The 15,260-nt window shown below is 59.6% G+C and overlaps 1 protein-coding gene across 1 annotated transcript in view; it reads right to left on the bottom strand.

Annotated features, from left to right (window-relative positions):
• KIF21B (kinesin family member 21B) overlaps positions 1 to 15,260 on the bottom strand; it is a 39,068-nt gene that overhangs the window by 18,389 nt on the left and 5,419 nt on the right. Inside the window, exons 2-10 of the mRNA XM_066203991.1 lie at positions 6,937 to 7,159; positions 6,425 to 6,607; positions 4,038 to 4,187; positions 3,677 to 3,811; positions 3,159 to 3,326; positions 2,577 to 2,692; positions 1,794 to 1,989; positions 680 to 869; positions 506 to 569 (exon numbers count right to left, since the gene is read on the bottom strand). Of these exons, the coding sequence (XP_066060088.1) occupies positions 506 to 569; positions 680 to 869; positions 1,794 to 1,989; positions 2,577 to 2,692; positions 3,159 to 3,326; positions 3,677 to 3,811; positions 4,038 to 4,187; positions 6,425 to 6,607; positions 6,937 to 7,159 (1,425 nt within the window). The remainder of the gene's footprint in view (positions 1 to 505; positions 570 to 679; positions 870 to 1,793; positions 1,990 to 2,576; positions 2,693 to 3,158; positions 3,327 to 3,676; positions 3,812 to 4,037; positions 4,188 to 6,424; positions 6,608 to 6,936; positions 7,160 to 15,260) is intronic.

Here is a 15,260-nt window from a genome sequence, read left to right as displayed (position 1 = left end):
CTATCTGTCCACGTAAAAAAAAAAAATAAAATCCAGCACTCTCCCTCTTTCTTATAAGCCTCCTTTAGGCAGTGGAAGGGGCTCTAAGGCCTCCTCAGAGTCTTCTGCAGTCTGAACTTGAGGTGCTTGGATGAGGTAAGCCAGGGACAGAGTCACTACTAAGCTATGGTGGGTCAGAAAACCACGATGCTGCCAGAGAGCGTACCAGGATCGAGCAAGAAACTGGGATGGACCCACCTTTGGGAGGCAGCAGTCCCTGGAAGACCCCAGGCACTCCAAACAGGACCTCCCCCTCCATCAATGCTACACCAAGGACAACAATAGCCAAAGCACTGCCTGGCACCAAGGCTGGGCCTCCTTCAACCCTGTGTCGCAGCAGTGCCACCAGCTGCTGCTCCACAAGGCTTACAGTTCACCCCAGCAATGCTGGAGGCACTGAGCTGTGTGAGCCACCCAGAGCCTGGCCCTAGGACCCCAGTGCTTCCCCAGCTGTGTGCCCACTCACCTCAGCTCCTCAATCTCCCGGATGTAGTTCTGGATCAGGGTGCCGATGGCTTCGTTACCATCACCTGCAGAGCAGAGGCACAGGTGGAGAGAGGCAGACGCTGGCTCTATCACAGCCCCCGGCCCAGTTGCTGCCTGGGCTGCCCCACCATGCCACCTACCAGCCCAGCCTCACCTGCTTTGGCCAGCATCAGGTTGGCCTCCTGGCTCATGAGGTAGGTGACCCTGCTGTTGATGGCATCGATGGCCTCCTGCATGGCCTTCACCCTCATGCGCAGGGCGCTGTTCTCCTTCTGCAGCATGGCGTTCTCACGGAACAGGTCACTGTAGCCCTCCGCACCATCCTCCCCGATCACACGCTTGCCCTGTGGCACAGGAGGGAAACCCCTGAGTGCACGGCAAGCTGGGACGTGGAGAGACTACTGCACCCCCGGGGGAAACCCCAGACATGAGAGCAGGGATAAACCTAGGGACCAGGAAAGTCTGAGCTGAACATGCAGAGAGATGCTTCAGGGATTCTCTCTGTCTTACTACCCCCAAAACCTGGCCAAGGTCCTGCCTTGACAGGCAGGAGCTGAGACATCATTCCCGAAGCCTCCTGACTCCTCCTAGCAGTTACCCCTATCCACAGGGGCAAGGGATGGGAGGCAGGAGGGTCTGTCCCGTCCCACTAACCCTGCCCCAATTCAAACACAAGGAGGGGGCTTTCTGCATCTGTCCCTGCCTTCTTCACCAGGGTCACTCCAGCAGCTGGGTTTGCCTTTGGTTAAGTTCATTTTCCTCACAGTAGCTTTGTGTGGTGCTGTGTTTGGAACCTGTGCTGAAAACAGCACTGATCCCACAGGGATGATTTAGCTCCTGCTGAGTCAGGAGCTGTTCTGCCCCTCACTCTGACCCACCAGTGTTGGGGCAGGGGTGCACAAGGAGCTGGGGAGGACACATCCAGGACAGCTGTCTCCCACTCACCACAGGGATATCCCAAACCACCTGATGTCATGCTCAGCATATAAAGCTGGGGGAAGGAAGAAGAAACAGGGGATGCCTGGAGTGCTGTCCCAAGTGACTGTTACACTTGACAGAGCCCTGCTGGGCTGGGGATGGCTGAACACCTCCCACGGGGAGTGAGTTCCTTGGTTTGCTTTACTTCCTAAACTGTATCTAAACCACGGAGTTTTCTCACTGTTACTCTTCCAGTTCTCTCCCCCATCCCACTGGGGGGCAGTGAACAACTGGCTGCGTGTGGTTCCCTTGGTGGCCAGGGTCAGAGCAGGACACAGTGGGACACTCACTGCCTTGTACTCCATCAGCTCCATCTGCAGGCGGGCGATCTCCGCCCGCAGGGCGCTGATCTGCTGGCTCGTCTTGTCCTGGTTCACCACCACCTTGTTCTTGATGTTGCGAGCCCGGTTGGCGTACTTGAGCGTGTTCAGGGTCTCCATGAAATCCCGGTCAGAGGGGCTCACACAGGCAATCATGATGGTTTGACTAGGGGATGCAAGGGCAGGGTTAAAGACAGCTCCTGCACAGTTCAGCAACCCAGCAGGTGGAAAGCCAGGACTCAGCACAGACCATGTGCCCCCAGACACCCATCCTGGACAGAAGCCCACCCTGGGCCCTTCTGGGTATTAAAACAAGGTGTGAACTGGGTTCATCCCTCCCAGAGCCAGGGCATCCCTCCCAGAGCACTCACAAGACCCCTCAGGCACATCACACAGCATCGAGCAAAGGCAGCCCTTCCTCAATGCCTCCCTCCCTGGGGAAGAGGCAGGGAATTCAATCCCACGCTGGGCCCCATCACTTGCCAGGTCCCAGACCTGTGCAGACTCAGGAAGGTTTTGCACCAGCTGATTCCGCCAAAGCCGCTAATTGCACCTGAGGCTGATGAGAAGCCACAGTCTTTACAACTGCAAAGTCATGCTGTGCCTGGAAGAAGGCATCTCTTCCTCACCAGGCAGCCACTGGAGTCCTGAGATGGCTCCTACTAAGCCCCAGAGCCCCCTCAGCCCCATCTGCAGGGGGACAGCCCTGGCAGCCCTCACCCCAAGCTCAGCCCCCACCTGGAACCCCCTTACCTGTTGCCCCCGAGGGAATCCTGCAGCAGGCGGGTGAGCTTGGAGTCACGGTAGGGCACATGCACGACCTTCTTGCTCTGGTCTCCAAGGGCACTGATGACATTCCCCAAAGCCAGCTACCAACACAAAGGGAAGACCCCCCGAATTAAGCTTTGGCTGAGGATACAGCTGCCACGTGGCCAGCACGTCAGGCCTGGAGCATGCACTGTAGCACAGCTTAGGGCTGCACAAGAGGCAGGCATGGGGCTTCCCTTAGCCTGGGCTGTGCCTCTCTCCCATGCTACACTGAGAAGCAGCATCAAGCTCCAGAGTGGATTTTTTAGCTCTGATTAGCAGATCCCACCCTTTTGGGACCTACACCCCTCCCCACAGCACAAGCCTCCTTTGGCAGCAGGAGTGCTCTCACCACTGGCACTGTGCATGTTCTTGCCATCAGGCACGGGCAGCACAAACCCCAGCCAAGACAGCAGAACCCCAATAGCTCAGGGTAGCTCCAAGCCAAGACCCAGAAGTGTCACAGGCCTCCCCTGGCAGTCTTTGCCTTGCCACTCCCCCTGCCCAGCAGCCAGCCCATTGCTGTACCAGCCCACAGTTGATGGAGATCCCTTCCTTCGCTCTCTCGCCAGTGGCACCCGTCCGCTTCAGCCGCTCCGAGCCAGCCAGGTCCACAAAGTGAAACTTGGCTGTCAAGGTCTCGTACTCAGCAGCGGGTTGGGATCCATCCAGAAGGCTGCTCACCTCCTCATTCACCTGCAGCCAGGGACACAGGAGGGGTCACCACTCCAGGCTGGAGCAGGCAGAGGCTCCCCTGCCTTCACTCAGACTTCAGCGAGAGTCTGAGCATTCACACTCCATGCCCAGCCCCTCAGAGATGGGGACAGGATCCCAAGAGCAGCTTGCTCTGAGCCATCCTGCCTTGGATCAGCTCACCCTCAGTTCCCATTAAATCCTAATGCTGGCTATGACTGGAAAGAAGCCAGAAAAATCCCTGCTTCTCTCTGCCAGACTTCAAACCCTCTCCCCTTCCCAAGTGAACTTCATGCATCACCTGGGTATGGAACCCAGGAAGAGCCTGGCCATGAGGCAGGACCACATCTCACCAGCTCTGGGCGGGCACACACTCGTGTCTGGCACAGGTGAATGGTGAAGATGGCATGGGACCGGGAACTCTGCACGTTCATCTGGGTGCTGGCGGTGGTGCGGGAAAGAGCTCCTTGTTTTAGGCACTGGATCAGCTACAACGACACCAGGCAGGAAAGAAAACCTTAAAGCACCCTTCTAGGGAGTCAGGACAGGCCCTGTGCAGCTCAGTGGACATACTGACCTTTTCCAGAACACCCCCAGGACTGCACTCCCATCCTGGGCGAGATCCTCCCCCTCCAAGCTGCCCCATGTCCCCACCCCTGACCAGTGGCATCCAGCTGCCACCCCTGCTCTATGTGTGCCCCATCCTGCACCCACCTCATCCTGGGAGCTGATGAGGCGTGATGTGACCCCCGTGGTGTAGATGCTCCCACTGGCATCCTCGTGGATTTTGATGTTGGATTTGCGGTGGCGTGAGTCGGGGTCGCGGGTGCTGTCGAACAGGTCCAGGATCTCCTCGTTGTAGAGCTGTGGGGCAGCAGTGGGCACAGTGGGGAGAGCAGAGGAAGCACGAGGCTGCCCAAGCCTGGCACTGCAGGACTGGCAGGAGCTGCCCTCTGGCACCCTGCTGCCACTCCCCCATAGCTGTGTGTGCTCACACGTGTCTGCGAGGCTGAGCAGGGAGCCGGGGTGTGTGCATGTGCAGGAGAGGAGGCACAGGCATGTGCACGTGGAGAGATGATGCACAGGATCAGGGAATCCTCTAAGATAAACAAGTCCAACCATTTACCCCAGCGCTGCCATGTTCACCACTCAACCATGTCCCCAAATGCACATCCTCCAGCCATGGTGACTCCACTGCTGCCCTGGGCAGCCTGCACCAATGCCAGACCACAACTTCAGGGAAGAAATTTTTTCCTAATATCCGATCTAAACCTCAACTGGCATAAATTGAGGCTGTTTCCTCTTGTCCTGTTCTTGTCCCTGGGAGCAGAGCTTGACCACCATCTGGCCCCACCCTCCCGTCAGGAAGTTGTAGAAAGAAAGGAGGTCCCCCTGAGCCTCCTCTTCTCCAGACTGAGTCCCCCAGTTCCCTCAGCCACTCCTCATCAGACTGGTGCTCCAGAACTTGCCATGCAAAGCTCTGAGCTGCAGTCTGGGTTGATTTCTGCTGCCCAAACCTGTCCAGTTTCTGGCGCACACAAGCAGCTCCACTGAGCAGATGCCCAGGAGCTACACACCCCCCTGACCTTCCCGGCTCACCTGGCCACATGAACCAGGGAAAACCCGCTCTCAACACAGCTCAAGGTCATCTCTGTCAAGTGGAAAGGGGATAAGGGGGACCAGAGAGTGCTGAACAAGCAGGAAAACCCTGCTGCCCCAGAGCTGACTCCATCCATATCTTAACTCTGCAGAGTTCCCTCTCAGCCTGGGGTGGAGGGACAACCCTGCCCATCTGTGCCCCTGCTACCACCATTCAATGTCACCTCTTGCACCCACATCCCAGTGCAGAGTGCTGGGTCACCCAAGGATTGCAGGTTCCTGGCCAGCAGAAGGGATCAGGCTAATCCATCCCTGGCTGCCCCTGGTGCCACCAGGCTCCTCAAAGGTTTAAACCTGCTCCTAGATCCTGCTCCCAGGAGCAAAGTCACAAGACAGGGATCAGCCAGAACAAGTCCTGTGCCCCTGCCAGGATAGCAGGGTTGGTGACCAGTGCCTGATGTGACCATATGCTGCTTTAGCCAGGCAGGACTTCAGGACAGGCAGGAAATTGTCCCCAATTCCATCCCAGCACAAAGGATCCCTAAAGAGAAGCTCCACAAACTGAGCACAACTGGGCAGGCAACCTGGAGCTTGGACAGGCCAAGTGATGGGAATGGGAGGACACAACAGCACCAAAGGAGTTAACAGAGACTCTGCAGATGGAGATGTAAGTGGGAAGGATTTCTCCAGCAAGGGGGTGACTTTGGGCCCTCTCCAAGCCGTCAGCATCTGAAGGCACCCAGATGTGATGGCCAACAAAGCCACCCCGAGGCAAGATCACGGCACAGGGCCCCTCCCTGCCCGTCTCCTCTGGGTGCATCCCTGGTCACAACCTCAACCAGATGAAGCTTGCCTGGGAGCTCAGCTTTGCTCAACACCACCCTGTGCTTTCTCACTGGGCCTTAAAACAGTTCCCAGTTTCAGCCCAGGAGCAACCCCCAGGAAAAACGGTGCCAACACACGAGGTCCATGGGCTTCCCAGGACAAACTTCTCCAGGGAATGAAGCAGTTGAGAGAAGAGGCTTTTGAATAGGAGAAGCCAGGACAGAGAGAGGAGAGGATGCACTCTCAAGGTCAGAGATGCAACAAAGGACATGGAGAATAGCACAGTCCTCCCTCAGCTCCCCCCAAAGAGTGGCACTTTCTTCTCCTGTTTCACTGGGAACTCTGGGCCAAGGCAGCAGGCTATCCCTGACCTCAAACAGGGGTAGGACAGCCCAGAGCCCTGAGCTGCAGGACTGGATCCCCAGGGGGCCAAGCCATAAGACCCTTCCCCATGGTGGGAGCTCCCTCCACCCGGTTTGTAGCCATCATGAGGTCAACAACACGTAGGTGCTTCGAGTCCCCTCTGCACCAGCACACATCCCCAGTGCCAGGCTTGTCACAGGGCCCAGCTCTGCCAGGAGCCAGTCAGCACACAGAGACCTCGAGGAGCCCAAGGCAGGGGAGGGGAGCAAGGACAGGGCAGGGCCATGGTGTCCCCCAGAGCTGCCAGCACCCACCTCCAGGAACTGGGCGCTGACTTTGAACTCGGGCGCTGCCACTCCCTGGCTCTGGGCCGCCCGCTTGCGCTCCTCGATGCCGCTGAACAGGTGGGTGATGGCCCGTGGGATGATGCCCTGCTCCTCCTCTGAGATGCTCATGTCGAAGCCAGTGCCCATGGTGTAGGTCTTCCCTGCTCCAGTCTGTGCAGAGACAGGCATGGGGAGCTGGCTGGGCTCTCCCAGGCTCAGCTCTGCCCAGTGCACCCCACATTTTCCCCCTGCTGCTTTAGAATCCCCAAACACCCTTGCTGAGCCACTGTGACCCCCAGCAACACATCAGCTCCCACACTCCCGGCCCTGCCACCCCCTCTTCCCAGCCAAGGCCACCCCTGCCCCCAGCTCTCACCCAACCAGGGACCAGAGAGAACTCTGTCCTCTCCACACTCAGGATCTCACACACCCTCCACCTGCCTTAACCTCTGCAGGAGCCCTCCCGGTGTCCCCAGCGCTGCTGGAGGCAGAGCCCGTACCTGCCCATAGGCCAGCACGGTGGCATTGTAGCCCTCGAAGCAGCCCTCGATGAGCTTCCCCATGCACGTTGTGTAGATGCGCTCCTGCCACGTGTCCAGGTCAAAGACAAAGTCGTAGGTGAAGGCCTTGTCCTTCCCCAGCAGCACCTGGGGCTCGCCAGGTGTCACCGAGGTACAGATGTGACATCCCTCTATCTTCTCCTTGGGCAGCTGTGGACGGATCCTGTGGGAAGAGAAGCAGGCTGAGGGCAGCCCAGTCTTGGGGGACACCAGTCTGGTCCTGAGGATGCGAGCACAGCCCATCCTGTGATCCACGCCCTAGAGTGTGTCTAGTCCAGCACAGCCAGAGGGAAAAGGCTGTTCCTCACTGCTCTGCACTGGTGCAGCCTCGCCTTGAGTGCTGTGTGCAGTTTTGGGCACAGTGTCAGAAGGACATAAAAGTATTAGGGAGTGTCCAAAGCAGGAACATAAGAATGGTGAAGGGCCTTGGGGACTCAAGGTCACTTGGCTTGCTCAGACTGGACAAAAGCAGCCTGAGGTCAGACCTTACTGAGGTCTGCAGCTTCCCCACAAGCAGCAGCTCTGATCTCTGCCCTCTGTGACCAGTGACAGGACCCAGTGGAACAGCTGGAAGCTGTGCCAGGGGAGGGTCAGGCTGGATATTAGAAAAAGATTCTTCCCCCAGAGGGTGCCGGGCACTGCCCAGGCTCCCCGGGGAATGGTCCCGGCCCCACGGCTGCCAGAGCTTCAGGAGTGTGTTTGGACAACGCTCTCAGGCACAGAACAGGATTGCTGGGGTGTCCTGCACGGGACCAGGAGTTGGAGTCAGTGAACCTTGTGGGTCCCTTCCAGCTCAGGACATTCTACAACCCCTGCTGGAAATGTGGCTCAGGCAGGCCAGGGACGGGCAGCACCTCTGCCTGTAGCACAGAGCATACAGGGCAGGGGATGCTTCAGCTCCTGCAGCCAGCCATAACCCTGACCTGTTTGTAGCTGAGAACAGAGGTTGACACATCCCAGAAATACCACCAGGCACCTCCATGAATGAGGTGACAGGCAGGGCTGGGCACAGAGCTGGTATCAACACACAGCTTGCCCCTAGAACTGCCCCCAGACCACCACCCCGGGCCAGGTAGCCCTCACACTTGGCTCACTCACCCCGACGGCCCTGGCAGGGCTGGGCACACACAGGGGCCGTGGCACCCAAGCAGCCCCAGCAGGGTCTGGGGCAGAGTCAGGCAGCCAGGCCACAGCACAGCCCCGCTCGCTCCCGACGCAGACACATCAAACCACAGCTACAAAGGCTGGAAATGCAAAATGCAAAACCACGACAAGACAGTCCTCACCGTTGGAACCAAAGCACCACCCAGCCCCAAAGCTGTCCCCAGCCTTGGACTCGGCCATGGGACCGGGACAGGCGAGACTGTGCTGGCTCCTGGCTTGGGCAGAGTGTGACCCACCCATCACATCCCACCCACTGCACTCGGTCCCTGCCTGAGGAACGTGGGAGCAGAGCAGCTGGACCTGCTCAGACACTGCTCCTCTGCAGGGCTGCACAGCTCGGGCTGCGGTGGATGCACCGGCTGCAGGAAGCTGGGGGCTCCCAGGGGACTCATGGAGAAAGGAGTTTGGAGCCAAGCGCCATGCAAATAGCTCTCATTAGTGCTAATGACTGCACAGCTCCCGTCCCTGGGTGCTCCATAAACGCAGCTATTAATTCCTTCTAACCACATCCCTGGCAAGCCACAAGACCTGAGCAACCGCTGTGTGTACAGGGACTCAGAACCAGGGAATGTCCCGAGCTGGAAGGGACCCACCAGGATCATCCAGTGCAGCTCCTGGCCCTGCACAGACACCCCAACCATCCCACCCTGTGCATCCCTGAGAGCGCTGTCCAAACACCCCTGGAGCTCTGGCAGCCTCGGGGTCCTGCCCATTCCCTGGGGAGCCTGGGCAGTGCCCAGCACCCTCTGGGGGAAGAAGCTCTCCCTGATATCCAGTAACCCTCCCCTGGCTCAGCTTCATGCATGAGTCTGCTCCTCACCCACCCACCCAGGAGCAAAGCCCGGCAGGGCCAAACCCCTGGGCTGTGCTGGGGGGCACAGGGTGTCCCTGGCAGGGCAGGCAGTGCACAAGCACCCCTGCACCCCTCACCCTGTGCAGCAGACGCATGGGAACCACTCTGTGCCTCCGTGGATATATTTAACTCAGCAGCCACAATAAAAAACAGCTTCTGATGTGCTCAGTCCCAGACTCATTCCTGTCGCCTTCCCAGGGTTCCACCCTCCTCCAGAAAAATTATCCCTGACTTTAATTACTTTTGGAGCAAGATGATGTGCTTCCCCTGTCCCCACCCTAGACAAGAACAGCAACTGCAGCCCCAGGGAATGGGCAGAGGAACCAACAGGAGCCACAATACGTTTGGGATTTTTTTTTTTTCCCTCTCAGGAAAAACCAGAGCAGGTTTTCAACAAAATATTTCCTTGTCTCTGCACCCTCCCCAGGGGGTTAAATACCTGCAAGGGGGGGTTGCAATAGCATGAGCAGCGGCGCTAGAGGGGTGTGCACACATGAATTCTCCACAGGGCATTTAGGAACCCACTTTGAGCCTGGCCATGCTGGGATGTTCCAGTGTCCATACACCAATATCTGCCCCACTCCCCAAACCTCGCAAGCTCCAAGCACCCAAGAGACCCATCCCTCACCCTGGCCCTCCCAGCCAGGGGACCTGTGGGGTTGGGGAGGACCCAGGTGCCAGTCCCCAGTGTGCTCCCCCATGCCATCCTGTCCCATCTCCCCAGGGCAAGAGAGACACAGGAGATGCAGGAATCCCCCAGGAAGGTCCTGCCCTTCAAGCAGTAGGCCAGGTATCACTCAGGGATGTCCCTGGAACCTCCTGCCAGCTGGTGAACAAACACTACAGACCCCACTGTGAGAGTGGGATGAGTGGAGCAAGAGGGCAAGGAGGGACACCAGCTGCCAAAAGTCAGGTGGGAAAGCACAGAGACATCACAAAGTATCATGGGGGTCTTATGTAGCCACCAGGAGACATCTCGGAGGGTTTCTCAGAGGGTCGGCGCAGCTGCTCCTCCTGCTCCCCAGTCCAACTGCCCCGGCTCTCCTGCACCAGTGTAGCACCCCTGCCCTCTCAGGAATCCCACCAGGCTGGGAACTGGCCAACGTGAGACCCCAGATGGGTTAGGGAGGTGTTCACCTGTAGTTCCAAGTCATGCCCAGGTATCATGACACCTCCTCCAAACACAGAATCATTGAATTGTTTAGGTTGAAAACACCCTCTAAGATCACCAAGTCCAACCATTCCCCCAGCCCTGCCATGCTCACCACTAAACCACGTCCCCAAGTGCCACACCCACACATATTCTGAACACTCTCAGGGATCTACCACTGCCCTGGGCAGCCTCTGCCTGACCACCAAGGAGGAAATCTTTCCTAATATCCAACCTAAACCTCCCCCAGACAACTTGAGGCCACTTCCTCTTGTCCTGTCACTTTACCTGCCAGCAGAGCTCAACCCCCCCAGCTCCCCCCTCCTGTCAGGGAGCTGTGCAGAGTCACAAGGTCCCCCCTGAGCCTCCTTTTCTCCAGGCTCAGCCCCTTCCCCAGCTCCCTCAGCCCCTCCGGGTGCTCCAGACTCTTCCCAGCTCCATTCCCTTCTCTGGACACATTCCACAATGTCTTTCTTGTGGGGGTTCCCCAGGACTGGAGGCGCTGTGGTTATGTCACAGTCAGCAACCATGTGACAGCCAAAATTACCCAGCAGCTCACCAGCAGGGTGCTGCCTTCCACCCTCCAGCTCGGGGGAAGTCTGTGCCCAGCCAGCCCCACACTGGCACTGGTGACCACCTCTGCCCAAAGCCAGCCAGGGGAGGACACAGCCTGGCCTGAGGCCAGCAGCTCACCCAGTGCTCACCTTCCTCCCTCCATATGAACACAGCAGCCTCAGCACAGGCAGCCCCCCAGGAAAGGCAGCAGGACCCCACCAAGCACCACCCCCTCAGCTCCCTGCAAAGGGACAGTGACAAGGGACACAGAGCCAGGACAGCCTGCACGGTCCCAGCCAAACCCTCCTGCCAAGAAAACCTTCCCAGGCAGCCAGGACAGCAGGCAGGAGGTGGATGGATGAACACACAGAGGAGCGGGCAGGGGTGCAGAACATCCCTCCCCAGCCGGCAGCTCCCGCTGGGGTGTCCCAGCAGGAGCCTGATCCACCATCAGCATCCAAAGCCACCAGCACGAGCCCGGCGTGCCAGGAGAGCCGCAGCCACGCAGGGACACGGGACACACACAAAGGGGACCTCGGCTGGAGCGTCTCCATCGCTCCCCTTCCCATCCCTGCCGGGCTGGCAGGCTCTGAAAGCTCCGTCTCCATGGCGGAGCTGCCGGGGAGCCCGAGCATCTGGGAAGAGGGCGGGGAGCGGGTCCTGCAGCGAGGGGCAGGAGCTGAGGCGCAGGAGCTCGGGCAGGCACAAAGGGTGAGCTGTTCTGCACTGCTGCCCTATGCCAGGCCTGGGGGAGTGCAGGAGGGGCTGGCAGCCAAGAGCCAGGTGGGCACTGTGCGGCAGCTCCACAGGCAGGGTCAGCCCGGGGGTCCCTGATCCCGGCAGGCACAGCCTCCCGGAGAGGGATCTCCCCATCCCAGCACCTCAAGCCCTACAAGAGGCAAGGGGGTGGGCTGGGCTGGGCACAGCCAGTCAGGGCTGCACACACCCCTGACACGAAGGGAGGCTGTCTCCTTGCACAGGAAGGCACAGCTTGGCTGACACGTGCTGTGTTCACGTCCTCCTCACCCAACTGTCTCCGCTTCCTGCCTCCCAGCCCAGCACCACGGCAGCCCCAAGGGGCTCAGAGCATCCTCCGTCCCCCAGCACTTTGCCAAAGCCACGGCAGCACACTCCCACAGCCGGAGGGCACAGAGCCAGAGCCGGGAGAGCCCCACCCCACCGAACTGCCTGTGGGCACACACCAGGCCACACCACCCTGCTGCACACTGCTGCCCTGGTGCAGGGCAGAGGGACCCAGATCCATCACCCAGCATCACCCATGTCACACAGGGGCTGCTCCACCTCCCAGGGAGCCTGAGCACACGCACCCTCCAACATTCCAACACTTCCCAGCCCTGTCAGGGAGCTGCAGGGCAGCTGCTCACAGACTGGGCAGGGTCACAAAGAGCTCCTGTCCCTCCAAGACCTCTCTGCAAGCTGCCTGCAGACCCTACAAAGAGCTGTTCCTCTTCCCTCCCAAGAAGGCTGCCCAGCCAGGAAGGGCTGGCTGCCCAGGGAGCAGAGCCAGAGGGCTGGAGAGTGATGGGTGGAAGAGCTCCGTGGGATTTTCCACCTCTGTGCCAGGCCCCAGACTCTCACAGCCACTACCTCTTGTCCACCTTGTCTGCAGAGGGGCAAGGCTGCCCGCTGCAATGCTGCTGAGGCGCTGCCCCTCACCCAACCACAGGCATCAGCCACTGTGGGCTGGCAGACCCCAGCAGGGGCACAGCCCAGCTCTGTGAGCCTGTCAGGACAGGTGGGCTGGGCAAGCCCAGGCAGCACCTGCCTCTTCTCCCCACACTGCCTGCACTCATTCTGCTCCTGTCTCTGTTCCCACATCACCTGTGCTCACCCTGCTCCCCACATCATCTGCATTCACCCCATTTCCCCTCCCCACATGGCCTTGCATTCACCCCACTCCCATCCCCATATCCCCTGTGCTTGCCCTGCTGCCATCCCCACTCCTGCCATGGCCCCAGCTCTGCTCCGTGTCACCAGCCGCCTCCAGCCTCCCCTGGAGCACCTGCCCAGAGGCCAGGCGTGCACACACCCCCCTGCCAGCCTCGCTGTCCTCCCTGCTTCGCTCTCCTCTGCCCCAAGCCTGCTGCCCACGCTTTGCTGCTGCCCTGTAATCCCACCCAGCAGCCCAGGCCAGCCAGGAGGAGCAGCTCTCACATCTCCAATGCTCTCCCAGGACATCTCACGGGTCAAGGCCAGCCCGGGCATCACAGACCCAGCAGGCGAGGTGGCAGGATCAGAACAGCTGCTCCCCAGGGTAGGATCAGAACAAAGTGCTCCAGGTTTTCCCACATCTCCAGGCCAACACCTCAAGAGCATGGACGGGGCTGCCCGCCCTCCCCAGGGCTCAGATCCCAGAGGAGAATCTGCCCCCTTGCCTGGGAAAGGATCTCCCAGCTCCATTCTCCCTGAGCATGGGGACCTGGGAGAGGGCTGGCTGCCAAGGGCTTCCTCTCTGCACACAGGTTATATTGGACACAAACCAAGACAAAGTTCAGCATTTAATTACCGCGGCAGGGAAGTGGCTCAGCAATCAGAGACAATTGAATCAGGCTCCCCGGAGACTGCCAGGTCTGCTCAGCTAACAGTCCAATTAAGAGATATAGCCGGGCACCTCCAGCACCTCCAGCAGAAGCGAGCACAGCACAGAGCCCCCCAAGCCACTGTGCCCCTGTCACACCCTGCCAAGGCACCGGGTGCCACAGCCAGCACCACTGGATCAGCACTGAGGCAAGACAGAGCTCCTGGGGACGCCCCACAGAGCTGGGGAGAACCCAGAGGCCCCCTGAGCACAGCCCAAAGGGGAGACATGCCTCTACATCCATGCCCCAAGGAAACCCACCCCAATACCACCCAGCCTGCTCCTCTGCAGGGCAGGCCCCGCTGCCTTGCACCCCACAGCCCCCTGGGCTCCCCCTAATCCCAGCACTCCAGACTTTCCCAGGCTTAGGGAAACCTTTAAATCAGGCCGTGGCAGGCACCATGTGCTGCTCATTAGCTCTGGCAGGAGCACGAGGCTGTGAGCTGCACCATCTGCTCCGTGCTGGGACCATGGCGGGGCAGGGATCCAGGGACACCCAGCCCGCGGCAGCAGCAGAGAGCAGCAGGGCCCAGGGGATGCAGGGGACCCTGCTCTCCTCAGCCTAGAGGGGAGCAGGAGCCAATCCAGTTTGGGAGCTCCCTGGACTCCACCTTCACCCCGTAAGTGACTGGCCCAAGGGGAACACCACGAGGATGTCTGCAAACAACAGACCCAGGACAGTCACCTGCCAAGGCGTGCAAGTGTCACAAAACCCCAGGTGGGGTGGGAAACACACGGGTGACAGCACACACGATGTGACACATGCCCCAGCAGGGCCCCAACTCCCCTCCAGCCGTGCAGGAACAGCCCCAAAAACACTGGCTCAGCAGCAGTATTGGCAATTAATAGGGAGATTAGTAGGGAGTTAGAGGAAACCATCATTCACCAACAGACCCTGGCCCTGACAGGCCATCAGCCTGACCCTGAGAAGCACAGGACTCCCACAGGTTTGATGGAGACAGATGGACACACTTCCCCACCCAACTCTGCAGCATTTCCTCCCAGCTCAGGGAATCACAGCCCCGGGATCTCTCCCTTTCCCAGGTGCCCCTGCAAGGTCCCCATGTCCCACTTCCACCCCAGCACCACTGTGGAGTGCCCATACTGGAAATAAGGCTTCCCTAGGGCCAGCGTGCTGGCAGCCTCCCAGTGCGCTCCAATTGCCACCGGGGAAACAACCACCTGACCCTGGCAGAAGATTCTGCAGCCCCAGAGCCCACCAGGAGCACCAGAGCAAACCTGCCCACAAGACAGGTGGCACAAAAGAGGTCCTCTCCTCAAAATACAAATAAATGCCAAGCCCTTGGCCAGCAGGACAGGGGATGCTGTGAAGCACCCAGGAGCAAACCCAGTCCCTCACCTGGGCAAGGAAGAGGGAACATTTTCACCTAATGTCTCTCAGGCAGGTGCAGACTGGGCTGAGACCCTCCCTCTCCCCCACCTGGAGGGGCTGGGCTGTGCTTTCCAGCCATGCAACACTGGGCCAGGGAAATCAGTGCTTGGAGGCTGGGGGAGCAGGAGGAGGAGCAGGAGTTCAGCTCCCTGCCAGCATCAGCCAGCATCCCAGAGCAGAGCAGGGATGGAGATATCTCACTCTGCCAAAGTCGGGCACGGGCAGGGGGCAGGGAGGTGTCCACAGCCCCACAAAGCCCCACACAGCCCCACAGGGCAGGTGGACCACAGGACAGGGGAGCTTGGCACCAGGCTCCACTAGAGCAAGCTGTGACAAGAAATCTTTACCAGCCATGCCAGGCTCCAAGGAGCTGCAGAGCAGGGAAGGGGATTGCACGGGGATCCCCAAGTCCTCGGGCTCAGCTCTGAACGCCCCCCGGAAATGGGGTAATGACTGTGTGACATCCACGTGGAGAGGGCAGAGGGGCAGACTGTGAGCAGGATGAGGCAGCCTCCACCCCCCAGCAGCGCAGTGCCAAGGGGACACAAGC

This window comes from Chamaea fasciata, unplaced genomic scaffold, assembly GCF_029207755.1.
Source record: "Chamaea fasciata isolate MVZ Bird 193981 ecotype frontalis unplaced genomic scaffold, bChaFas1.0.hap1 SCAF_25, whole genome shotgun sequence".
Classification (NCBI taxonomy): Eukaryota; Metazoa; Chordata; class Aves; order Passeriformes; family Sylviidae; genus Chamaea; species Chamaea fasciata.
Note: the sequence above shows the minus strand (reverse complement) of the source record. Positions and strands in the feature narration are given on the sequence as shown.